At 46.3% G+C, this 27466-nt stretch overlaps 1 protein-coding gene across 2 annotated transcripts in view; it reads left to right on the forward strand.

Annotated features, from left to right (window-relative positions):
* Positions 1-27466, forward strand: part of CDH13 (cadherin 13) — a 416230-nt gene that overhangs the window by 80575 nt on the left and 308189 nt on the right. For both annotated transcript variants that reach the window (XM_077310005.1, XM_077310003.1), the window contains one exon: positions 5033-5144. In XM_077310005.1, the coding sequence (XP_077166120.1) occupies positions 5033-5144 (112 nt within the window). The remainder of the gene's footprint in view (positions 1-5032; positions 5145-27466) is intronic.

A 27466-nucleotide genomic window follows, 5' to 3' on the forward strand; every position in this document is an offset into this window, starting at 1 on the left:
TTTACCTTTACCTTTTACTCAGACTGGAGCACCCTATAATAAGCCTGGAAGTGCTGTGGCTGGACACTCACCCAGCTTTAGGATCGCCAGCCTTCGCCGGATCCAGATTGTCGGCAGGACGGTTGCTTTTCGGGTGCTGGCGTGCTGGTTGTTGTGGCTGGAATGTTGGATCTGGCAGACCTGGGTTCAAATGTCTGTTTTATCCTGGGTGACCTCCGGCCAGTCACAAACGTTCAGCCTAGCCTACCCCGCAGGGCTGTTGTGAGGACAACCGTCGGTAGAGAGTTTTATTTCGGAATAAATAAGTGAAGAAATAAAATGGAGAAAGGGAGGCTGTTGTTGACGTGAAATGCGGCACAAATAACGAAATGAAAGGGATTACGGTAACCACGTACCCTCTCCAGTGTAGCTGGGTGCTGGGTTGCCTGATCTACGTGGGGAAATACCTGGATATTTTGGGGTGGAGTCAAGGGAGGGGCGGGGCCTCTGCAGAGCACAGTGGCCCAGAATCCACCCTCTTCAGCATCCGTTTCCTCCAGAGGAACAGACCTTGGTTATCTGACCTTTTCTCCCCTTCTGTTACAAGCAGTGCTTTCTCTTTTGCACAGCTTACAAAATGCTACAGATCCCCTGTTCCTCCTTTGCCTCCCCCGCCCTCCCCCCCAAGTTTTCTTTACTTTTAAAGACCTTACTCAGTTGAGCCTGTATTGTGTTAATTGTGGCCAAAACGGCATGCTGGCAGATGGCTCCATGCGCCACTGGAACCCCGCTTAAGACAATTTGGAGACCGGGGCCGGTGCTTAAGTTATGGGCCGAAATCTAATTGCCGCCCGTCTGTGCAGAGCAACCTGCGACTTGGAAATGAAATTAGCAGTCTGCAGCTTATGGCTTTGTGATCTAACGCCCCTGAAGGTGATAAATAATTGAGAAGAGTTACAGTGGAACAAGTTGGGAAAATGATTTCTAAACCTGAAATTGCCCAATCTATTTTGATGACATTGAAACCAGCTAGATGGAAATTAATTTTATGTTCTGCATGGGGACCTTGTTTCAGAGGCTCTTCTGCTGTTAAAAGTCTCCTGTAACTTTCTCTCAACAGGGAGAGAAGAAGCAACATGTTAATGCGATCCTAATGTTAGGAGGGGCGCGAGGGAGACCTGTGCCTTTAGCGTCTGTATGACAGGCAGGAATTGAACTGGTGCAGTTCTAATCCTCAGCACAGAGGAGAAGAGCTTGACGTTGGGTTGCCAGCCTCCAGGCTGTGGCTGGAGATCTGCTGGGAGATCTGCTGGCAACGGAGATCGGTTCCCCTTGATGAAAGGTGGAGTCCATGTCGCTATGCTAGATTCATTATCGTCCCCCACATCCTGTTGGTGCTCCTGAACTTGAATCTAGCTCAGCCTTTTTCAACCTGAAATATTTCTCTTGCTTCAAGGAGTCCCGTAACCAGGCTAGAAGTGATGTCAGCTGGCCACGCCTCCTTGCCACGCCCAAGGGGGAGAAAAGATACCTCTTGAGGTGTAATGCCCCAGAGTCCCCCCCTCCAAAGCAGCCATTTTCTCCAGGGGGACTGATCTTGATAGCAGGAGATTGGTTCTAATAGCAGGAGATCTCCAGGCACCGCCTGGAGTCTGGCAACCCTCACTGTCATGCTGAGGCTGCAAACCCCCTTGAGGACCCCTGCCAAAGAAGTCTCAGGAAGGCATCAAGGTTGGACCGGGCTTCAAATAGATGGATCTGCAGCTTTTGTGCCAAGAAGCTCAGGCCTCCTTGTCCTTCTGCCCTTGCTGGCTGTCTCCCGTCTCCCAGTTTATCACTCGAACGAAAAGGCGACTCCGAAGCGAGCCAGTTCAGGATGAGAAATGTGTCCATCTGCCCGGCTTGTGTCTTGCCAGCTTGTCTTGTCACGGAGCTGTCTGGCTTCCGCGTCCTGCTTCTGTTCCTGCTTAGCTTGTCCCTGTGAACATGGTTTCAGTGGCGCCGGTGCCATCGACTGCCCAAGAACTGGATTCAGCCCGAGCAACAGACGGTTGTCGGCTGGGATCTGCATTAGGGTTGCCATCCTCCAGGTGGAGACTTGAGTTCTTCTGGGATTTCAACATCACCTGGTTACGATTGCAGAGATGAGTTTCCCGGGAGGAAATGGCCGATGGGGAGTGGGGGGCCTGTAGCATCACAACCTCTTGAAGTTCCCTCTGCCCCCAAACTCCACCATCCTCAGGCTCCAGCCCCAGGCCCTAGCAGTACCCCAAACTGGAGATGGCAACCCTATTTTCTGTGTCAATAAACTACGTAGTTCTATGTAGTCAACAGTGATTTCCAAACGCTAGAAGAAATAGACCATGATGCACTAAACAAGGGGTAGAAATAGAGTTTCCACCTCCTGTTTGGGGGGATTACTAGAATCTGGAGAAGGAAGGGGACTCGGCAGGGATATTCCACATAATCTACCCTCAGGATCTCCGGGGGAATTGATCTCTTGTTGTAATGCTTGAGAGACCTCTAGACCTAAACAACCAGAAATCCCCCAGTCTGGAGCCAGCAGTCCTACTAGGGGACCCTAGTTGAGTTTTCAGCTCCAGGTCAGGGATTCCTTGGGGGTTTGGGAGGTGGAGTCTGGGAAGGGCCGGATTTGGGAAGGAGGGGAACCTCAGTGGGGTAGAATGCCCCAGAGTCCACCTTACAAGTAGCCATAATCTCCAGCTTTGTCCCCTGGAGATTAGTTATCATACCAGGATATCTCCAGCCACCGCCTAAAGGTTGGCCACCTTGATTGTGAGGAATGTAATCACTGCCCATAGATTTATATTAGGATTTTGTTAAAACGGTGGATTGCACCCCCCACATCCCCCTCCTGCCCCAGTGCTATTGTAAAGTGCCCGTGCTAATTTCAGCCCTTCAAAGCTTCCTGAGGGATGGAACATTTAATTTTTTTGTTAAAAACAAAGGCCTTGGGGGAAATTGGCTTTTCAGGGCTGCATGGAGGAGATTTAGCATGAGCCCTTGCAGGCTGCCGCTGACAGTTCGGGGCCTGATGCCGTCTTCAGCTTTGGTCCTGCCCTCCCTTGCCTGGACTCTGCTGTAGTGGGAAGACACGTCAGGTTTCTCCCAAGGACGGTGACTCACGTTGTCCTTCACATTCACCTTCAGGCTCACTTCCAGCATGAGGCAAACCTTTCGTTTTTCAGACCTCCTTTGAGTGATCTTGGAGGGAGGTTGAAGCTGCAAAAATTGTGTTCTGAGCTGAAAAGGGAAAGTGATGTTGTCTCCCTGCATTCTGTGTAGTTAGTTGTAGTTAGTTTTATGGCCTTTGTTTGAGAGCAGCCGCCACTTTGAGAAATGGGCTGGGGAGTCATTAGATCCATGTACAGCCCTGCCATGAATGATCCATGGGCCATTTCAGATATGGATGGCCTGGTGCCTCCCGACAAGCAGAAGGATTGCAGAGTGCTGAATGAGGCAGTGGTCCATCTTGTCCAACATCCTGCCTCACACAATGGCCAACCAGTTCCTCTGGAGTGCCAACACCAGGGCAGAGAGGCCAAGGTCTTCCCCTGAGAGGAACATCAAAAGAGTCCTGCTGGATCAGACTAGCGGTCCATCTTGTCCAATATCCTGCCTCACACAATGGCCAAGCTGTTCTTCTGGAGGGCAAGCAACAGAGCACCAAAACTGAGGCCTCTTCCAATGAAGGCTCTTGGCACGCAGATTCAGAGGTTTACCTTGAGGGCATTGAACACTGCTGAAGTCCCCCTTCCCCGTCACCCTGCCCTTTTCAGACTCCACCCCAAGTCTCCAGGAATTTCCCAACCTGAAGCTGGCATCTGACTGGATGGTTGGCTTCTTAGTAAGAAATTGCCCAATCGTATCATTCTTTTCCAGGTAGGGGGAAATGGCTCATGCAGGCCACAAATTGCAAGGAATATATCTGCCAGTTTTGTGGCAACTCAGAAACCAAGTGTTCCGGGAAGGGGAAATGTTGACCCATGAGCTTTGATGTCTTTCCAGTGTTTCTCCCAAACTGTCCTGTCTATTTACCCTTTTGCATGGCATCTGATTTGTTTGTCCCATGCAAATCACAGAAGGGTATTGTTGCCAAAGGATTTCTTGTGCCATGTTGGAGGATGAGCTCCACTGGAATTTGTTTCCATTTTAGAGTATTCACCTAGATTCGACATGGGTCGGAAATCCCATTTTAAGACCTTATAAGAGAAGACAGAGAAAAGTCTTGTTCTTTGTTTAAAAGAAGGCTGTAAAAACTTATTCCCCATCAAATGCAGCCTTCCAGAGAGATGTGACTCTGATTATGTGCATGATGAATATCCTGTGGCAGATCCAGTTCTCTGTCTGTGTAGCCAAACCAGGACTAGAAAAGAGTGTTTGGGCAGGTTTGGTGTCACATCTGGCCAGTTCAATTTTAACCTCAGGAAGGACAGATGGGCCATTTTCCCCCCGTTGTTTCCCTCCTTGGTGGATTGGTACCCCTGATTTTGTCAGATGCCAGCTTTTCAGTCTAAAAAAATGGAACAAGAGGAAATAACAGACAGTTAAGGACTCCAGTTTTAAGGTCCTTTTGAAATCTGGTTTAATATTTTCAGAGGCAAAAATTCCCAAATACTCTAGTAGTGTCTTTCTCAAAATCGTCTTATCCAGTAATCAAAACCTGCCTTGAACATTGGTGGTGCTTAAATAAACAAACCAACCAACAAACAAATCATTATGTTTGTAGCCTGCCCTTCCCATATCTCCGAAACATTTGGCAACAAATGGAATGTTTACTCAGTCCATATGTCATTCGTTACCTGCATTAGATTTGGTTTTCTGTAAAACATCTCTTTCTTTCAGGTTGCACAAAATGTAATTCCACACTCCCAAGACAATAACTAATTTTTTAAAGGATGATGTGATATGAAGGGGGAACATTATCAATCTCCCAAAAGTTGAATCCCAAACCTGTTATCCTTTGCTAAAGCCCGATTGAGCACAGAGTGAGCAGATATTAAAAGTCCTTTCCCCCCTTTTTTTTTGTCAGGGGCTCCTCCTCGCATTTGCAGAAGACACGGAATGCATCCCTGGATTCCAACAAAAGGTTTTTCATATCGAACACCCGTCTGAATTCACAGCGGACCAGCCGATTCTGAATGGTAAGAATCTTATTTTCATATGTATTAACCACAGTCTGGGTGTTCCTATCACATTTTGAATGCATTGGAGGATTTGCCCTTCTCATGACACGTTCCCTCGTATGGTTTCTAGTTGGTTCTGTGCTATTCTTACTTTAAAATCTCCCCTTAATCCTGTATTTGTACAGGCTTTGGCCTTTCTTGTGTTGCAACTTTAAAAAAATGTTTATTGAGAATCTTGTTTGCTTTGATCAGTGGCGAGCTTGAATATTTACAAAGATATTGGGGAATATCCCAGTGTCCTTTTCCCTGCATGATTTAGCCCTTGAGCGTTTTATGAGTGGCCACCGTAGAGATCTTCCCCTTGAAATATTCTTCAGTGAATACTCCGGTTTGTAGTGGACTTCAGAATCAGATCCAGGAGTCTGCAGTCAGGATCATATGTCTTGTGTGGCCAAATGTTCGCTGTTGTAGGGCGCGTGAAGGAACGAGTAAGCCAAATTCCATTTTCGGAGTACAGCTGCCAAATGTTTTAAAAATTGGCTCTGGTTGAAGATGCTTTGAGTGTAGGCCAAATGGACTGTGAAGTCTTCACTGCTCTGTCTGCCCTCTTAGCTGTTGTGTCCTCTGCACTAAGGGGACAGAAGTAGAAGTACACACTGGTACCATCCGTGGCATCTTTGTTGTGTAGATTCCTTAGTGGTGTATTAAGGGTTTAGGCCTCAAGGCCAGTTGTTTCTTATAGAGCATACCTGAAATCCGGCTCTTCCAGATGCAAATGATTTCAGAGTGGAGGAAAGGCATCCTTGTCACATTGGGATGTCTGCGGCTTTATTTCTCGCAGGATTCTGGATGCTGGCTTACCTTGGCTTCAGGTAACTTTGCCGGATGGCTTTCAGGCTTGGATCTTGGCCTTCCTGGGTTGTGACAAAAGGGCACAGTTCTTAATCTAATACCCTGCTGCTTTGAAGTCTGTGAAGGCAGCTTCCTTGCGCAGCCATGAGCCGTTGCTAGGGGATGAAGGGCCGATGCTCCGACCTTTTTGCTGTTTGTTTTTCACGTTTCTTTGTGGGGTCGGGAGGTCTGGAACAAAACTGCTGCAGCCTTCTCGGTTTCCAATCAGTGCATCCCAGACATAACACAGTGATGCCCGGGACCGTGTCCTCCTGGCACTTCTGATGATCAGCAGAGAAGGTTCTCTTTCTCCCAGGGGCCAAAGTTTGCCTCCCGAACATGAAAGGGAGCATAAGTCCTCTCTGTTTTGTTCAGCAATCTGTAGCGCCTTCCTCGGTTTCGGATTGAACGGTGTCTGGCAAGTTACATGGCTCCCGCTGTCTCAGGGACGCCAGTCTGGGTCGAGAAATTCTTGGAAATTTGGATGTAGAACTTGGGGAGGAGAGAGGCCTCAAGGGTACCTTCCAAAGCAGCCGTTTTCCCCAAGGGGACGGATTTCTGCCGTCCGGAGATTGGTTGAGATTTTGTGAGAACTCCAGGTGACGCCCACAGATTGGCAACCCTCCTCCGTCTTATATCCCTTATTTTGTTTAGGCGTTCGACCGCACACTGCACAATAATCCACTGTTGGATTATTGTTGATGTTATTGTTGACTACTTTATATATTAGATTGTTTCATGTATCCCCCGCGACGTTATATGTAAACCTCCCTGAGCCATATGGAAGGGTGGTATAAAAGATGGATGGATGGATGGATGGATGGATGGATGGATGGATGGATGGATGGATGGATGGATGGATGGATGGATGGATGGATAGATAGATAGATAGATTCATAGAGTTGGAAGGAGCCATACAGGCCATCTAGTCCAACCCCCTGATTTACACAGGATCAGCCCTAAGCATCCTAAAGCATCCAAGAAAATTGTGCATCCAACCTTTGCTTGAAGATTGCCAGTGAGGGGGAGCTCACCACCTCCTTAGGCAGCCTTTTCCACTGCTGAACTACTCTGACTGTGAAAAATTTTTCATAGATAGATAGATAGATAGATAGATAGATAGATAGATAGATAGATGTAGATCATATGTGTTGAAAGGTTGTTTTTCCTTGTGTCGGCGGGGGGGGGGGAGTGAAAAATCCTTGAAAAAACGTAGACCGAATATTTGAAACATTCGAAATTATGATGTGTTCCGGCGCCTTTGCTTAGATGTTTGAAAATCTTGCGGCTCGAAAAGCCCTGTTTAGTATCTCTCGTGTCATCCTCGATCAGGCCGGTCCTAAAGGAATGCGGATGGAAGATCAAGCTGCAAGGTGTTGCTGAAGTCTTGTTTCCCTTCCAAGCCTGCCAATGTGACCAGAACTGATAACTCCCCAGGAATGCTTAGGAAACCAGGGCGCTTCTCTGTTCTTCTGCCGAATTGTGGGGACAGTAAGAAGCTTACGGAGCCTGCAGCGGCTGGGTAGTCATTGATATGATAAACCTCTATCTGGGCAGGATCATTTCGCGGAGGGGTGCCAGTCTTCCTTTTGCACCTGGCAGGAGACTTGGGGGGAAGACATGGGGGGGGGGGGTGACGTCAATAAAATATATTTATTTATCACATTTGATTTCTGCACCGCTCTTCTCCTTAATACAGGAAGTGAAATCATTTACATTCTTAAAATGAATTGATTAAAACCAGTTTATGTTCAAACCCCAGAAGCTAGCACTCTCTCTCCAAGGGGGGGTGGGGAGAGCTATGCTGATGTGAGATATCTGGCATTTACTTGTTACTCCCTATGTCATTTCTGCGTAGGGTGGTCAGTTTTGTTGGTAATCTGTAGGCCTGGTGGAACAGCTGTCCTGCAGGCCCTACGGGACTTGTTTTAGCCTCCATAGGGCCCTGATTTTGTTCAGGAGAGTATTCTACCAGGCCGTTGCCCAGAGAGAGAACTCCCTGGCTCTGGTTGATGTCGATTCTCCTTCTGGAGAGGGGACACATTTAAAAGTGATGCTACAACACTCTAAAAATCATCGGAATGGCCTATTTGACCACATTATCGAGGGCTTTTTTTGATCTCAGAGGTAAGCAATGCTCATGTGTGGCAAAGGAAATTGTTTTGGAGAATGGACCCCCCCCCCCGCCTTTGTTGCCAGCCACTTCAAACCAGTGCTGTACCCTCCCGCAGTTGGGGCCGGACGTCTTGCTGATTTTCTCCTCTCCGTGTTCAGCGGCATAGAAAGGACAAGCTGTTTCAGCCACATTTGATTGTGCGATCTGTGATGACCCAGCAAATTGTGCTGGTGCGAAACTGACACAATAATTAAGACACAATTATTAATATTAGCGCAGAGAGAGAGAGAGAGAGAGAGAGAGAAGTCCGGCGTTCCATTGTCTCCAGGCAATCTAAGAACACGAGGCTGTGTTAATCAACGGAGAGACCAAATTGCCTCGAGACGGAACGTTACAACAGCGATGTAGCGTCAGCACACACAGTTCTAGATAATTTAATCAGATCAGAGTGTTGTAGGTCCCAATTCAGGTTGCTCAAAGGGCACACTCTAATTTGGTATTGCTGCGGCAACCCGTCAGCCCAGTGTGTGTCACAATGGGAGAGCAAAAAGAATTTAAATTTGCGTCTATCACTTCTAAGTATCACTGAGCTGAGGCATTGGTAGAATGACACCAGAGATAGCCAGCCTTGCTCAGCAGAAGGGGTTTGGTATGTTGTTGTTTTTTTGTGGGGGGGGGGATAATTGTAAGAGGCAGGAGAAGCTGTTTGATTCTTACAGGACTTTCTGATGTTATGTCTGTGTAAAGTGCCACCAACTCACAGCCAACTCATGGCAAACCCCAGCAAGGGGCTTTCAAGGCCTGAAGAGTCCTCACCAACAGAACCTGGGCTCTCAACACAGTAGGGAAGGGCCAGAGAAAAGTGGTCAAAGGACAAAGGAGTGCTGAAAGAGAATGGATAACCCCCCCCCCCCAACCCTGGCCTTTACCTTTGAGTCATAATCTGAACCCTGGGGAATGTCCCACTCAGCCTTACTTCTGTCCCAGGTGCTTTGCTTTGTTCATCTCAAGAATATCTCCCACACATTCACGCAGGCTGTTTGAAGGATTTCATGCATCGTATTGAAAATCCTTTGTTGTCCTCATCAAATTTGTCATCATCATCATCATCATCATCATCATCATCATCATCTTCTTCTTCTTCTTCTTCTTCTTCTTCTTCTTCTTCTTCTTCTTCTTCTTCTTCTTCTTCTTCTTCTTCTTCTTCTTCTTCTTCTTCTTGAATCACTTTTGCCTGCATTGCAAGGGGAACATCTGCTGATATAAGTGAGTTCTACCATTATTTCCCCCTCCCAGCTTCTAGTTTGGTGCTTCTGCTGGAAACTTACACCAGGCTGGTCCAACAAGCCCCCTGGATTGGGACAGATTGCCCAAAGTCTCCCTTCACGTTGGGGTAACTGAACATTCCCAAAGAGCCATTTTACATGCAGAAATGCAATCGTGTTGTATCAATCGCGTTCTGTTTTTCACCTGCGTGAGTTGGGGCTTTCAAGGGAGGGAGTGGCTTTTTTTTTTTTTTTTGGGTTATTGGACAATAAATCAAACGTCCCCATGAAAAATGAAAGCAATTAACAGAAAAGCATCAGGACTTCATGCCTTGCATGCTAAGCTAGAAAGTGTCGTTGGCGGTGATTTAAATGTCAAAACAAAGGCAGCGATGACCCTTCCTTGAGAAGCTTTAATTTGGATGTTAATTAATGGCTGACCTCTTCCGGCTCTCCCATGATGGATTGCATTTGTAGGGCTCGCAGGGCTTCACGACTGGGGCGAGCTGGGGGGAAGAATCGTCTGTCCAAAGCCAGCTCCCTTCCTCTACTGCTAGCTGGAAATTAATGAAGAATTTCCTCCCCAACCCTTCCCGGCGTCCCTGTTGCTCTTAGCTTAATTTACTTCCACGGTGGGGGATTTATTAACTGATTAATCAAGAGCGCTTAACGGCATCCCCGACCACACTCTTTGACGAAGTTGCACTTTTGGCCAAACATGACAGCGAGGCCCTCCGAAGAGCGGCCGTGCGGAGAACAACTCCTGGTGGGAGATGAAAGTGGGGCCTCCAGAACAGGAGCTGACCCAGCACCGCTAGGTTCCCTGATGGTTACACAGGAAGTACAGAGAACATCTATCATGTGAAGGCATAAGCAGGAGGAATACCTTTGGCGTGCAGAGTCCGTTCCACTCTTCAGCTTTGCCAACGATTGCAGGTCTCTCTCCGCAGATTTGTATTTTGGGCCTGCAAGGGCCTTCTTGGAGCACAACAGAAGCGGGTTTACTATATGCGCAGAACTGGAGTATGTCAAAATTGTCCACCATGCAGGACTGGTTGCTGAAGATGCTGGGATTTGCAGAGATAGCTAAGAGAAAGGGGAAAAAATATAACTAAATTTATTGCTAACTGGAAACCCCTCCTTGGGGAGAATGCATTTGATGACTTGTGGTTTTGAGGATTAAGGAGGAATCTCTTAAGACAATAAGAGGGGAGAAGAAAATGTGCATTTTGTAGTAAATTTAGAGTAAGTAAGTATATTTGCTATGGCTTTGGTTAAATTGGTTAAACATCTTCTGCAGATGTTTCTCCACTGCCCTCTCGAAGCTGTCTATGCTTGTAGTCATCACCAGGGGTAGTCAACCTGTGGTCCTCCAGATGTTCATGGACTACAATTCCCATGAACCCCTGCCAGCATTTGCTACAGGTTGACTACCCCTGGTCACCACCACTTCTTGCGACAGTGAATTCCACATGTTAATGACTGGTTGGAGAACTGCAGAACACAGGTGCTTGACAGGGGAGGAAGGAGTCTTTTTCTGTGGGGTTTGCCTTTGTAACATTTTTGGCATGCCCCTCATTTGTCAGGGACCATTTAGCCCACACACATTCACAGATGCCGTAAAGAATAGGACATCCACCCCCAGCCAGCACTATCAACCAGCCCTTAAGTGACTGAATGCCAGCTTTTAAATGAAACGCTGTCTCTTTTTATCCCCTCCCATTTCCTCATCAGGCCTTACGATTGTTCAGAGGTTGGGGGAGGCATAAAACATAAAGTCCGATGTCTGTGCATCATCTGTTCCTGTTTTTTATTTAAACCAAACACCGGCTCTCCGGATGTAACCTGAGCATAAATAAAGGTGATTTGACAGGGACAACATGGTCCATTAACCTTTTGGTTATGAATTTAGGGGACTCAACTGTAGCAAATAGCTCGATTTGAGATTAGATCTGTTCCTGGAGACGAGCCAAGGACCAGCCTAGTTTACAAATCACGCTTTCTTGAAATATGTCAGCGCTTTGGTTGGCTGAAGCCGGCCAGCTGTTCTTCTAATAGCCTAAATCAATGACCAACTGCTCACAATTAGTAGGTATGTCGGTTGTTTGGCACAGATAGAAAAGTTGGCATTAATGGTGGTTTCCGGAGATAAGCCTAGAGAAAAATATACGTGTCTATTTCACTTCCTCATTCTCTGGATGGGGCCTCCAAAGAGAGGAGTGTGACATTAATTTTGGGAATGTCCTCTAAGCCAGGGCTGAGAATCACTAGCTTGTCTTGTGGGGCTTGGAGAAAAGAGCCTATTGTGCTGTGATCTTCGCATGTTCATGTAACCTGAACTACTTGCGATGATGGTTAAACGTCACCTCTCCTCCGCTTTTTACTAACCGGAGGAGTCTCAAAATGGCTTATAATCGCCTACCCTTCATCTCCCAGAAACAGAAACCCTGTAAGGCAGGGGTAGTCAACTTGTGGTCTTCCAGATGTCCATGGACTACAATTCCCATGAGCCCCTGCCAGGGGCTCATGGGAATTGTAGTCCATGGACATCTGGAGGACCACAGGTTGACTACCCCTGCTGTAAGGTAGGTGAGGCAGAGAGAGCTAGCTCTGAGAGAATTGTGTTGGCCCAAGGTCACCCAGCTGGCTGCATGTGGAGGAGTGGGGGATCAAACTCGGTTCTCCAGGTTAAAGGTCACTACTCCAAGCTGGCTGACAGTTTCTTCCTTATTGGTAGTCCATAATGCAGTTTTACATTTCTGGAAATGGCATTTCAAAACGACATTTTACTGAAGTAGGCTTCTTCTCCCGCCTCCCTCCACCCCAGCCCCTTCCTCTATAAACGAACTGGTGGGAAGCCGACACTTCCCATTAAATTTTCAAAAGGAAGAACATCAATTGAGCGGGAATTAATAGAGTTTGGCAAAGCTAAATCCCTCTGTAAATACAAGGTTTTGATTCTGCCTCATCTAACGTTAACAGTGTTTTAAAGAGCATTAGTACTGTCTGAAATCACGCCAATCATCCCATTCACTCTGCTGCCGGATCCCTGCGTCTGCTCTAGTCAACCCGTATTCTCACTCAGCTGGAGAGCAGATGCAATTTGGTAGGACAGCCAGTTTGGTGTAGTGGTTAGGAGTGTGGACTTCTAATCTGGCATGCCAGGTTCGATTCTGCACTCCCCCACATGCAGCCAGCTGGGTGACCTTGGGCTCACCACATCACTGATAGAGCTGTTCTGACCCAGCAGTGATATCAGCGCTCTCTCAGCCTCACCCACCTCACAGGGTGTCTGTTGTGGGGAGAGGAAAGGGAAGGCGACTGTAAGCCACTTTGAGCCTCCTTCGGGTAGGGAAAAGCGGCATATAAGAACCAACTCTTCTTCTTCTTCTAGTTATGCTGGGGCTTCCACACGTGGCTTTCAAACTAAGAGCCAACTTCAACGCCTGCCCGTCACCACAACAAAACTGATTTTTCGTGGCTTCATCCCAGAGCGCTAACGTTTCGGAGGTGGTTACCCAGCAGGCAGGGCTGGTCACACAGGAGCTTATTTGCCCACTCTCTTCCTGGGTGATATTCAAGGAGACAAGGATGGCGGTGAATGGACTACCCCACGTGGTAGAATTTTTAAATGGGGTCACCATGGGTTGGCAGGTTGTTGTGAGTTCCTGCATTGTGCAGTGGGTTGGACTAGATGGCCCTAGAGGTCCCTTCCAACTCTATGATTCTATGATTCTACGTGCAAAATGGGTGTAAGTTTTAGTAACCATCAACATTTGATATCTCACTCAAAAAAAAAAATGTAACCTCAGTTGTGTCTCAGAAGCCCCTAAACCAATGTGCCTCTTTGGGAATCAGTCTAAGGTCGCCACACAATTTGGTAACATTCCTGGGAAATAGCATTTTTAGACCTTTGCAAGTCACACGAATGGCAAGACAGTGGCTTTCCAGCCACCCAAAGGTTGTAAATGTCCTCAGACACAAGAGGCCAATCAGTTTGAGTAATGGCTCTTTTTCGTATGTATGGAAATAAATTAGACGGGTAAACAAACGGCTGTTCCCAGGGGAGATACTTTTTTTTAAAGCCTGCCGTTAAAATCATTGCTTTAGCGTGATGCTTTCTGAATGATAAACTGACGGTAAAGGTCCCAGAAGGTGACTATTTATTGCCCGATTGAAAGATAACGATATCTAGTACAGAGTTAAACTTCCTTGCGGCTATTCACATACAATGGATGCCAAAATGAACGGCTTTAAACCTGAAAAATATTGATATTCTTGATATTCCTGAATCCCAAATATTGGTATGGTATTCAGAGTTCTTCTGCCACCCCCCAAATTCTGAATTTTTCACGTTGTTATTGTCTATGAGGAATGGCTGATGAAAAGTTGCAGTGGGTTTTTTAAAAAAGATTTCTGGGTGGCTGCAAAAGTAATTTTTGGAGATATAGACACCAAAATTGAAACAGAGATCTTGGTGCGTATCCTGTAAATAACTCCTAAGTTTCAAGCCAATTGCCTGAAGGAGTCCTGAATAGGGTGCCCCAGGCATTCTCCATCGTTTCCTATGGAGAGGTAAAATATCTGCAAGCTGTTTTCAGGGCATAAAACTATACCTGCAAATAGCAATCACTGTCAAACAGCAAGTTCAACAAAACCATGGCAGAGTTTGCTAATCCCAGTGGAACCACAAACCCATGTGCCAAGCCAAACAGAACCAAAATGAAACCAGAGGATATCTGCAGTGGAGACTGAAGTGTGTGTGTGTGTCATTTTTTCAAGCTCAGCACAACTAGTTCAGTGTACAGAATGCCCAGCAGAACCCAAAGCCACTGGCATTGTAAGCTTTAAAACACCGATCTCAAAGCACAGAGTCACAACAAATACAAGCAAGGAAGGGGATTTTGCAAGTTCTGTTCAAGAAAATAGGAATGGAATGCAAAGGAACCCTCTTGAAACTGACAAGACTAATTTGAAACTGACAAACACAAAAGCCCATCAAGACTAGATGGCCTGTATGGCCCTTCCAACTCTATGATTCTGTGATTCTGTGAACCTAGATAAACAGAAAAGGGGAACAGCACTCCCTAGGAACCTACAATTCTGTTTCCTGATCTTCCTGGAAAATTCCAACTATGTCCATCTTTGGGATGCCAACATCTGCCTGAAAATTACCAATAAGGCATTTTTCAGATATATTTTTGGCTCAGGTGTACTCGAATGCACACCCCTTGTGTTGATTGCGACAATAGCTTTCCTTTGCTGCTCTATGCTGAATAGCCCAGCTGAAAATCACCTTGGTGTAACCTTCATGTCATGGTTGTTCTTACTGATACATTTGTTCTGCAGTGTTTGTGTGGATTTGTTTCCCATTATTTTAGGAGAGTCATACCTTACTTTCCTATTCAGTGAAATGCTCGTGGAAGTTTTCGGCTTAAGCCTTTAACTACAATCCCTCCTTTCCGTCCCAATTCATCAGGCTTTCTTAAGGTGTTCTGGAGCCAGTAGGTGAAAGAAATGCACAAATAGCTTTATGCATTTGGCAAATCCCCGGAGACTCAATTGTAGCATGACAAATAAACATGTTGCCGAGCTCCATTACGCAGAAAGTGTTTTTTCCCATAACGATGCGTATTTGCATAAACTATGTATATTTCCTGTTACGATAACAACAGGTGAAACACCTAAGCAACGGTAAAATTATTAGAAAACTCTTTGGGGATATAGCAGGCCAACGGTCCGATGTGAGGGCTGTTTGTTACAACAAATTACCGGCTAGAGCGGGAAATGAAGTGGCTTTGGCAGCACAATGTCACAACCTTTGGGACTGGCTGAGCATCCATAAGCTGATCCGAGATGCAAGCAGTGTGGGATAATGCTGCTGCTGCTCTGGGTGTCCCTGTGATTGCTGGGCGGATGAATGATAAATGAAGACAGGTTTGTTTCCAGATAATCTATACTGTGGGGATCCCCAACACGGTCCCTGGTGGTGCCCTGGTGCCTGATGACCCCTTTCATTTAGGAAGTGGGTGGGGACAGGTAGGGTTTTTGCCCAGCGCTTTCTCCATACATAGGGGCCATGCTCAGGAGCTGAAAAGCACATGGAGACAGAGGATAGGGTCAGCTTTGTCATATCCTCTATCCCTCCCCGTCGTGGTCTAGCGGTTAAGAGTGGCGGCTTCTAATCTAAGGAGCTGGGTTTGATTCCCCGCTCCTCCACATGCAGCCAGCTGGGTGGCCTTGGGCTCATCACAGCCCTGATAAAGCTGTTCTGACTGAGCAGTGCTTGTCTGAGCTCTCTCAGCCCCACTTACCTCACAGGGTGTCTGTTGTGGGGAGAGGAAGGGAAGGAAAGGCAATTGTAAGCTGCTTTGAGGCTCCTTCGGACAGTAAAAAGTGGGGTATAAAACTCAACTCTTTTTCTTCCCACCTTCAGTTAACATATCGGGGGGGGGGGATATTTGGCTGTGGAAGGCCGAAATCTGCCACAATTACCCAGCTCCTTTGGAGCTCAACAGTAAGCCTTGCCTTGTACAATGACCCACAGTAATATCTTGATTATCATTGACTCAGCAGAGAAATTAGAGGTACAGCTTAGTCAGGATGGTGCAATGGTATTTATGAGCTCTCGCCGCTTTGGAAAGAATTCCTTTGCTGCTTAATTGTCCGTTCCCCCCTCCTGCTCCCTTTCCCCTCATTATTTATATTGCAAAAAAGGAGAAAAAGATTAAATATCAGGGGGGGGAAGATAAGAGGTTTTGGGCTCCGTAAGATAAATAAAAATCAATTTCTGCATTTTGGGGGGAGAAAAACACGATAAATGTGTCGAGGTGAGAAATGTCCTCAGGAGGTACCGGGATTATCTTAATGGGATGAAGACAATTAAAATGAGTCCTGTGCAGTGATCTAGGCAGACGCCATGGCTCAAAACTCTTGTGATTAATTCTTGTTTTAATGCCGTTTCTCTGGATTTGTTTGCCCATTCATGCGGAACAAGCAAGCTTCTTTGTTTTTTTCCCTTACAAATGTGCTCTGGGTAAAGTGACACTGCTGAAATTCCCCAGCTACAAAGCTGAGTCGCCCTTTCTTGTTGACATCCTAAAGTACAACTGTCCCCTCTTTGCTGCCCTTGCGGAATTTGTTCTCCAAGAAGAAGAATTGGTGTTTATGCCCCACTTTTCACTACTTGAAGGCATCTCAAAGCAGCTTCCAATCCCCTTCCCTTCCTCTTCTCACAACAGACATCCTGTGAGGTAGGTGGGGTTGTGAGAGCTCTGACAGAACTGTGACTAACCAAGGTCACCCAGCAGGCTGTGTGTGGAGGAAGAGTGGGGAATCAAACCCCAATGAGATGCTGCGACGTCTGGCCACGACACCATGTTGGTTCTCATGTGAGTAGAGAATGGCTGTTTAAGGTCAGGTTCTGACAAACGAGGGAAGAAATTAGACACACGCTCAGACACAACTCAGTCCTTTATGTCCCTGTCTTCCAAACGGGAGAGAAGGGACTGACTTGTCATATACATCTGAGAGGCAGCGTGGTGTAGTGGTTATAGAGTGGTGGCTTATAATCTGGAGACCCAGGATAGATTCCCCACTCCTCCTCTACGTGCAGCCAGCTGGGTGACCTTGGGCCAGTCCCAGTTCTCTCAGAGCTCTCTCATCCCCATCTTCCTCACAGGGTGTCTGTTGTGGGGAGAGGAAGGGAAAGGGGTTTGTAAGCTGCTCTAGGACTCCTTCGGGTCGCGAAAAGCGAGGTGTCAAAAACCAGCTCCTCTCTTCTTCTCTAAAAGCAAAGTATCAGTTTATCAATAAACATGAAGAGAACAGAATGCAGGCAATGAGAAGGTAAATATACCTGCACACTACAGAATAAACAATGCCTTTTTGTTTGCTAGGCAACAAGAATTGCTAGGTAGTCAAATGCAAAAGAAAAGATTGTATTTCCAAAGCTGGGCTAAAAGCCAGCTTTCCCCAGCGCTTGTAAAAAGTATTCTACAGTGATATTCTGGCTTGTTTGTTTATTGTCTTACTTCAAATATGGTTTGACTTTCTCACTGCGATTCAAGGGAAGGAGTAGTGAAGTGTGCTATTAGGTTGCAGGCAACTTACGGTGACCCCGTAGCATTTTGAAAATTTCCTTGGTGGTCTCCCATCAAAGGACTAAACATTATTCATGCGTGTATTCTTAGCACTGAAATGCTCTGATGGGACTGAACATCCAGGTGAGGGCCAAAGCAGGTTACACAGATGGAAACAATTTGGGAAGAAGCACCTAGCGATACCCTAAAACAGGGGTAGTCAAACTGCGGCCCTCCAGATGTCCATGGACTACAATTCCCATGAGCCCCTGCCAGCATTCGCTGGCAGGGGCTCATGGGAATTGTAGTCCATGGACATCTGGAGGGCCGCAGTTTGACTACCCCTGCCCTAAAACCTTCACATTCAGAGGCAGGGAACATCTGAATCCCAGTTACAGGGGGCAACAGGAAGGCCTCGGCCTCTACAACCTATAGATTTCCTTCCCGAGGAGCTGGTTGGTCATTGTGTAAGTCAGAACGCAGAACTAGATGGACCCCTGGCCTGATCCGGCAGGGAACATCTTAGGTTCTTACAGCTTATATCATTCGGGGGGGGGGATGCTAATTGGAATTAGCTACAACCTGACAAATTGGATGTCTGTGCAATTTAGACAGCAGGTTTCAAAATTATATAAACGTTTATTGTGCGGAGCTTTTTAAAAAAAAAATCCTTTAAGGTTAAAACCCACACAAATCCCATAGGCTATTATTGAAAAACTGTCATACGCACTGTACAATTTTAGGCCTTTAAAAATAATAAAGCTGAGCACAATAAATGTTGATGCAGTTTTGTAACCTGTTGTCTAAATTGTGCAGGCATCCAGCCTTTCAGGTACTGGCTAATTCCAGTTGGGTGTTTTGTTTTCTGTTCCATACAACATTTTTCCCCTCCTTGTTCTTTGTTTCTTTATAACACGCGAGAACAATGCAGTCAAAACTCTGTATAAAACAAGAAGGCATGATGGGAGGCTGTAAGCGTTAGGAGTCGTTTCCCCCAAGCCCAGCTCTGATGCCAAAGAGGCCAGAGTGGGTATCAGGAGAGCTCCTTGGATGAGACCAAGGGCACATCTGCTCCTGCATCCTGTATCCCATAGTGCCCACCATGAAGCCTGCAGGAGACGTTTTTTACCTTCGGAATCTTGCCTCCCTCCGAATTGCCATTTTCATTTTTTCTGCTTTCTTCTGCTGATTGAGAACCTGTGGTTCTTTCTGTTCACACCGGTTAACTGTTTTTTCCTCCACACAATTTGCTCTCTGTAAATTTTCCTTACCTGGCTTTCATTCTTATTGCTCCTTTTCCTTTGCTTTCTTTTTTGTATTCTTAGCCCATAGATGGCTGCATTTTTTTCCCCAATGACATTTGTATATCAATAAATTAGCAGCTTATTAACTTAATTGTTTACGTAAAACACCATTTAAATGGCTTGAAAAGCCATTTAAGGCGTGGCGTGTGCAAGCAAATCTACAAAGCTAACAGTCAAGATCAAAGAACTGAAACAATCCATGAAATATAGCAGGTGAAGAGCCGCAGCCTCTAAACTGGAGAGCCGGGCCTGCTTCCCCACTCCCCCTCCACATGCAACCAGCTGGGTGACCTTGCGCTAGTCACAGTCCTGTCAGAGCTGTTCTCACTGAGCAGTTCTGTCGGAGCTAACTGTGCAATCTTGACCAAGGCATCCCCCACACCATGAAGCTCTAAAATGGGCCTATAGGAATATTTCCCCCCACCGTTTTGTTTTATTGAGATTCTGGGGATCATTGTCAAGGGCTATGCCTTGATGCAGTCCCTCTTGAAGATGGAGTGGCAGCAGGAAGAGCTCATGGGGGCCAATGGATCTCCTTCCCCGTAGAAGGAGCCATGCCTGATACAAACCTGCCCCACAGTGTCGGCGCTGGTCCTTCTACAGGAGCCCTCTTCTAAATCTTCCACTTGCTCATTAAGGTCCTAAATGCATGCATTTTTTCAACATCGCCTTTGACCTTCACTCTGAAATGTGTTCTGGAAATCCCAACTTCTGATTCTACTTACTCCGGATCAGAGTTTGACCCAAGTCCTTGCCCAGCTGAACCCGGCACTGCTGTTTTCTTTTGCTGCTTCCCCCTCTTTAAATATCTCATTTTTGTTCCAGTCAAAGAAATGCTTTTTTCTCCACTGTGTTTCCTGGCTCCTTCTCACTGGGTTTTGTAATCGGTCTGCTTTTATCGCCGGGTTTTTATTATTGCTATAACGTTTGCTTTGCATTGGATATTTAATGGGCTCTCCTTGCCCCTCTCCCCAATGCCACAACCCTCTCTTTTTTGTGGAAGGTGCTCAGTGCAAGGTTTTTCATTAAGACGGCACATAAGAAAACTCGGCCTAAACATTACGGTTGCAGCAAGGAAGACGCACTTCAGTCCTTAAGATCACCCGCAGGGATGGCGACGATTTATATGCTTTTTCAAGAATTTCTTTCCTTCCCCTTCTATCGAATGGGACTTGGGTTCCAGGAAATAATATGAAGTATCACATTAAAATCAATTGGAAACCACATAAATAAAACGGGGAGGAGAGAGAGAGAGCTTTGTTTTAAAAATACACTAAATGAAACTCTTCTTAAACTTACTTATTTGATTAGAGAAAAGGCAGTATCTATATTTATTGCTAACTGGAAACCTCTTATGGACTTTTTTTGCAGAAAGGAGGGGAAAAGAACGGGTAATTTGTGGTTTTGATGATTAAAGGAGAAAAATAGATAAGAGGGGGGAAAGGAGCTTTTTTAATTCGGTAATTATAAAGTAAGTGATAAGTTTGTAACTTCATCTGTGTTTGTCATAGAGAAATTGGAAGACTTTTTCTTTCCTTCCTTCCTTCCTTCCTTCCTTCCCTCCCTCCCTCCCTCCCTCCTTCCTTCCTTCCCCTCCTTCTACAGATTTACTGTAGAGTTTAGGTGATTCCTAGAATGATAATGTGTGGTTTCCAGTTTTCCCAGGAAGTGATGTCATGCTGTGTACTCCACCAGTGCCACTGTTCCACCAATCATCTTCCGGCAGTTGCCAAAACATTACCGGTTTTGACATGGTATGGTGTGGTCCCATAAACAAGAGATGTGCACCGAGAAAACATTTGGTATACCCAAATAACCCAGCTCACTTTACCGGAGTAGGGATTCGGGCAATTTGAGTACAGCTGAATTGATTCAGTCACCGCTCCAGGAACAGCTGATCCTTGGAGATAACCCTTTTTCCAGAGATCAGCTGTATGGGGCGTTCAAATGTCTCCACCCCCAGTGCACAGGCTGACAAACAGCAGAGGATCAAACTTCTTATCCTCAAGATCAGCTGTTAGGTGGGGTTTTCTCCCCATCAGATCTCTTTGAGGCTTTAAGGGGGATTCCTGGAGAGACATTACATCAGCCTGACCATGAATAAGCCGAATCAAGCCCGAATCAATTCAGGCTTCTCTGATTCGGTTAATTTAAACCAGGAGTAGTCAAACCGCGGCCCTCCAGATGTCCATGGACTACAGTTCCCATGAGCCCCTGCCAGCAAATGCCGGCAGGGGCTCATGGGAATTGTAGTCCATGGACATCTGGGGGGCCGCGGTTTGACTACCCCTGGTTTAAACTATTGGGAAGTGTGATTTGGCTGAGGTAAGCCTCCCAATCACCATGGGTTTGAGTGTTTTCAGGATTATCCAAGCTGAATAGCGCATCCTTACCATGAACTGTGCACCATGTAGTTAAGCCCTCAGTTGCTTTTTTGAGGTTGGCCATTGGCTTGGTTTGGCTCATTTTGGAGACGGCCATTCATGGTTCTTTTCTGTTCATCCCATGCATGAGCAAATGGATGCAAAAAATCGCATTGAAAGGGGTGTTAAGTTTAGTGGGAAACAATTCAGCGGAAAGGCAATTCAGCGTTTGTGATATTAAAGCTGAGATATTTGTTCCTCAGGAGGGAGAAACTATATTGAACACGAAATACTCCAGTGGCATCAGCCAGCTCTTGAAATTGGGACTCATTTCTATGAGACACACATAGTTGGATGTGCTAGGAATGATTTAGCGATGCCAGTATCCGGAGAACCCCCTTTGCTTGGGAGCATGAAGCTAAGTGCAGAGTGAGGCACTTAATCCCCCCCTTCCAAAGTTGCTCCTTATGGCAGCTACTGAGGGAAAGTGGTGTCTTTCCTTCCGGAGGTTAAATAAGGCCAAGAGCTTGATTAAACACATTTCCCTCATTAAGAGGATAAGATGTAAATTGGTCCTGAGGTATATTTATGGAGGGAAAATTCCAGGTTCCATCAGCAGGTCGCTCAAAGGGACCAGGCCGTTGGAGTGTTCTTCAGAAACGAAAAACGAAATTAACTTCGGGGTTCTCTAATGTCGGCCAATTACAATGATATGCGTGGTTTTAACGCTAATAAATATCCTCCAGTTACAAAGCACCAAATCCCCGCTAATAACACGGTGACCTTTTAAAAAAACAAAACCAGAATGAGAACACTGTGTTATACGACTCTATTAATGTTGTAATTGCTCGTTGTTGTTCTCCACAAGTCAGGCCTTGCAAAACAGAGATGACAGAATGTTTCCTGGGCCATGTCGCCTTTTCCTGTTGTTTTTGAATGCTCAGAATTTGGATTGCGGAGCAAATCTCCAATAAGGGAACAGAAAATCCCTGGGGCTTGATTTTCAGAAAGTATCTATAAGGAAGGGGACAGAATTGTTGCGGGAGCCAGTTTGGTTTAGTGGTTAAGAGCAGGGAGCCCTCTAATCTGGAGAATTGGGATTTGATTCCCCACTTCTGCACGGGAAGGCAGCTGGATGACCTTGGGCTAGTCCCAGTTCTCTCAGGGCTCTCTCAGCCCCAGCCACCTCACAGGGTGTCTGTTGTCATACCATCCACTCTAAAAAGCAATGACTTTCTCCAGGGGCTCTCTGTAGACTGGACATTGGCTGTAATTCCAGGAGATCTCCAGGTCCTGCTTCGAGGTTAGCCACCCTAGTTTCAGTTCTCAAATGCAAACAAGTAAAGTTTCCAGGTCCCCCCTAGCAGGGAATGGGACCTCCAGGTAACTTCCGGAGATTTGGGAGTGGGATCTGGGGAGGACAGGGACCTCAAGGGAGGTACAACACCTCCTTCCAAAGCTAGGCGAGAGATGTTTGGTGGTGGTTTGCCATTGCCTACCTCTGTGTCATGTCCCTAGTTTTCCTTGGAGTTCTCCCATCCCAATAGCGCCCAAGGCCGACCCTGCTTAGCTTCCAAGGTCAGGCGTGCCTGGGCTATGCAAGTAGGCTGTGATCCTGCGTTGAGCAGGGGGTTGGACTAGATGGCCTGTATGGCCCCTTCCAACTCTCTGATTCTATGATTCTATCCCTACAAAGAAGAGTCATTCATGCTGCTGCCAGTGTGCATATTTGGGGCTTGTTGCTCCCTTCTCTTTCCTTTGCTAGACAGCTTTGACTTTCTTTTAACAAACTGCGTACGGAGTCTTCAATAAATTAGATTGTGGAGTGGGTGTCACAAGACGAGCTCAGCTGTTTCTGCTCATTTGACTGTGCTAATCAAAGGGCCCCCCTCCCTTGTGGTTTCAAGTTGAACAGCAGAACACGGGCAGGCTTTCATCTCGGTTTTGCAGCAGCTTTTAAACCGCGTGTCAAAGTGTCCCTTTTTGGGTTATGAATCTTCCGAGATGGGCGGCAGCTTGACTGCCAAGTCTGTTGCATCTCTGAGAAGTTAACCAGTTCAAGGCCGGCGAAGCTGAATTTACCGCTTTTTGCAAGCTTTCTTGTTTTGCCCAAGTGGCATGGCTGTTTCAAGTCCTGCTTGGAAGATCAAGGCACTTCCAGAGAGAGGGAACCATTTGTAGAGCCAGCCAATGGTTAAGAGCAGCGGCTTCTAATCTGGCAAGCCGGGTTTGATTCCCCACTCCCCTACATGCAGCCAGCTGGGTGACCTTGGGCTCGCCACGGCACTGATAAAGCTGTTCTGACCGAGCAGGAATATCAGGGCTCTCTCAGCCTCACCCACCTCACAGAGTATCTGTTGCAGGGAGACAACAAAACAGGAGTCCAATAGCACCTTTAAGACCCACACAAATGTATTCAGGACGTGAGCTTTCGAGTGCATGCGCTCTTCCTCAGACTAATGAACCACCATCAGTCTGAGGAAGAGTGCAAGCACTTGAAAGCTCACATCTTGGAAAAAAATTTTGTTGGTCTTAAAGGTGCTATTGGAATATTATTTTGTTGTGCTACTTCTGACCAACACGGCTGCCCACTTGAATCTGTTGTGGGGAGAGGAAAGGGAAGGTGATTGGAAGCCGCTTTGAAACTCCTTCAAGTAGTGACAACAGAAGCGACATATAAGAACCAACTCTTCTTCTTCTCCATCCATCCATCCATCCATCCATCCATCCATCCATCCAACCAACCAATCAACCAACCATGCTTTTGTATGCCACCCTTTCCAGGGGGACTGAGGGCAGCTCACAACAACTTATAAATATAGCACAAGGCAATAAAAATAGCACATAAAATCCTAAAACAATTGATTTAAAATTAAAATCCTAACATTTCCGAAGGGCCCCCTCCTTCTCTCTAGAGAGAGAGGGGGGCACACAAAGTACATCCTTCATGGTCCGTAGGTGGATAGCAGCCAATGTTTGGGGCACTTCAGGGAAGTATTTTCCGAGTCCATCCCTGAGATCTAGGCCCTTTTGGGCTTCCTCTAAATTATTTCATCCCTTTGTATTGACAATGGGCAGATGCAGATTTAACAGTTGCATAACTCCCCCACCCCCCAATTATGTCATTCGCGGAAAGCAGCCTTTCACATCCCAGCTAAATTGCAAAGACGGTGATAGCAGAACAATGTTGTGATGATTATTTATTCCCGGCATCCCTCCCCTGCCCCCCAAGCATTTCATTTATGGGAAGCTCCCTGATTCTCCTTTGATTTGTGTAATCTAAGACATAGCAGAGGAGGAGAATTAAAAAAAAAAAAAAGACTTTCAATATTTGCCAGTTAGCTTTGATGTCGCTCACTTACGAAATTATAGAACAATTACAAGATGTTTAATGGATCCCAAATGCATACTGAAGTTTTCCTCTTTGCGCAATGCAGAGGCCATTGTACATAGTGCATTTCCTAGAGATTGAGCAGTGATGCTTCCAGGGTATGGCAACCAGAGCTCATGCTGTGGGTGCTACTTGATGGGGGCACCATGCAGCCCTCCAGCAAGCCCCCCTGCCTGCCCAGGGCTCTCCAGCTGCCCCTGGGTGTAGCTGCAGAAGGAGTCTCAGGGCCTTTGTTTCCTGTGGTGTCCTAGGTCAGGGCGGGCCACTCCTGCTGCTCACCTCTGTCATCTGGAGACCAGTTGGAATTCTGGGAGCTCTCCAGGCCCCACCTGGGCGTTGGCGACCCTCCTTCAGGGCAAAGAACTGGCGCAGTGTGGCAACAATGCCTTAAGATACAGCTAGTGGCCAGGCAAACAGTCCACGAGTGTGCGCAACTCCCCGGACACTGTTGAACCCGCATGCGTTGTTAGCTGGGCCAATGGCGCCTACTTGTAATTGGCAGCTTCACCTGTTCACCTGCCGCTCGCCTTCTACGCTCCTGAATTTGTCTCCCCCTCGCCGGCACTAAAACTACTGCTGCTGGCACAGAATTTAGCAAATGTTGTTCTGGCCTACGCCAAATGAGACTCCTTCGTCTGCCCCTTCTTTTTTGACGCGGGAGTTGGCTGTTTGTTGTCAACCGAGATGAAAGGCTTCTTGAGGACAGGCACAGCATCTCAGCATCAAACGGACGTGGGAAGCCACCTGCAGGCTCCGCAGCCGCCTCTCTTCCGGCTTTCATAATCAAAACATGGGGATTTCGGAAGCAAAAGCAACGATTCACTAGTTTTGTGAGGGCGAAAGGTGGGGTGCCAGGTCATTCTGCAGTTAGTGAGGAGTTTAAGAAGAGAAGTACCTAAGGGACTTTCAGAAGAGCTTTACGCTTGACCAGCACCAACAGGCTAGTGGTCCCCGCCCCAAAGAAATCCAGCTGGCCTCGGCCAGAGCTAGGCTGGTTCCTGCTTGGTGTAATGAGCTCCCAGATAACATCAGGACCCTCTGGGAGCTCACCGAGTTCCACAGGGCCTGTGAAATGGAGCTCTTCCACCAGGCATGTGGTTATGGCCAGTAAAACAACAAACATCTAATTTGCCCTCCTTCCTACATCTACCCAGGGTCTTAGCATTCTGGCTTTACACTTCCGGTTTTAATTTTTATTATAATTTTTAACTTGGTTTAAATTTGATTATCTAGATCACACTATATATGTGTTGTCTGCTGCCCCGAGCCTGCCTTCAGCAGAGAGGGCGAGTTATCAATTGAAATAAATAAAGTACATAAAAGAACCCCTGTTGGATCCGGCCAAGGGCCCATCTAGTCCAACACTCCATGTCATCCAGTGACTCAAACCCAGGTGTCACCAGGAGATCCACCCGTGGGGCCAGAACACCAGAAACATTCTCACTGTGCCTCCCAAGAATACAGAGCGTCACTGCTCTAGACACAAGAACATAAGGGAAGCCATGTTGGATCAGGCCTATGGCCCATCCAGTCCAACACTCGGTGTCACACTGGGGCCCAAACCCATCAGGAGGTACACCAGCAGGACCAGAACTCAAAATGTCTTTCCACTGTTGCCCCTAACACCAAGATGGAGTGTTCCATCTGTACCTTGGGGCTAAGAGCCACTGATGGACATATGCTCCAGATGTTTTTCCAGTCCCCTCTTGAAGCTGTCTATGCCTGTAGCCACACAATGCTGCCATGTGTTCAATACTCTTTGGGTGAAGGGCTTTTGTATGTATTTTATCCATTCCCCCATCACTTCTTTACACCTGTGTACAGCAGCAGCTGGTTGCTGCATCTTAGACATATGAACATGCAGTTATTATCCCATAGTGGAGGGATCCCCAAGATGGCATCCACCCCCACCTTTATTGACACCCACCAAGTGTTTTGAGAAAATAGGCCAGGCTTTTTACCAGCTGGGCTTCTGATAGACTAATTGGAAAACCGATCATCTGTGTACATTTTTAAAAAGTTTCTTCACCAACGGTAGCTACAGCCAACCTTCAAAGACTTTGCGGCTGAAGATAAGCAGTGTGCGTGTGTGCAAGGAAGAATTTTGTTTCGTAGGAGAAGATAAGAATATAATAGGAATTTGAAAGAATACAGAAAAAGGGATACACAAAATGGTTCGTATTATCCAAAACTACTGTACAATGTATTAAACAAATAAACAGAGAAGCTCTCCCCAAAGTCCTCCTCATCATAATCTTTATGGTGATCCTCACTTCAATTATTTGTTTTACGGCCAAACATTATTACCAATCTATTTTAAGACTGTATTATTATTTTTCATCACCACTACCAATCACGCATTAGCTGTGACCACTAAGACATCAAAATCTATTTTAAAATATCCACGAAGTATCTTGCAGTCAGAAGAGATCAGAAATAAAAGATTTTATGGCTCAAATTCCAATACTTTGCACATTTACATTCAAATTTTGTTCTTCTTCTAACAAAATACTGCATTTACTAAATATTCATCTCTTGCTTTCATAATAACCTTTTCTCCTCAAATTTTGAAATTGAGCTGTTTTTCAAACAGGACATTAATTTCTCCAAGCAAATGTTGTTGTTTTTTTTTAAGAATATGTTTGTTTTTAAAGGCACGCTGTTAAATAGAGCTTCCTCCTGGAACACTGAGGAATTTTTATGCATGGCCTCACTCTCTGAAGCTTTGTGGTTTTTTTGTGGTTTGCCTCCCCTAGCACAGGTATGATGGCCATTTTGCAGTTACACCTGCTACCCTGGGTCAGAATTCCATAGGTGCCTGTCAGCTCAGAAGGGCTGGGGGATTCCTGTCACTATTGCTCAGGTTCTGTCTTGTGAAGAACCCCCCTGTTAGTTTAACATCATATCTTAAAGAAATGGTTTTCTTTGC

The sequence above is a fragment of the Paroedura picta genome, chromosome 14 (assembly GCF_049243985.1).
Source record: "Paroedura picta isolate Pp20150507F chromosome 14, Ppicta_v3.0, whole genome shotgun sequence".
NCBI classification, from domain to species: Eukaryota; Metazoa; Chordata; class Lepidosauria; order Squamata; family Gekkonidae; genus Paroedura; species Paroedura picta.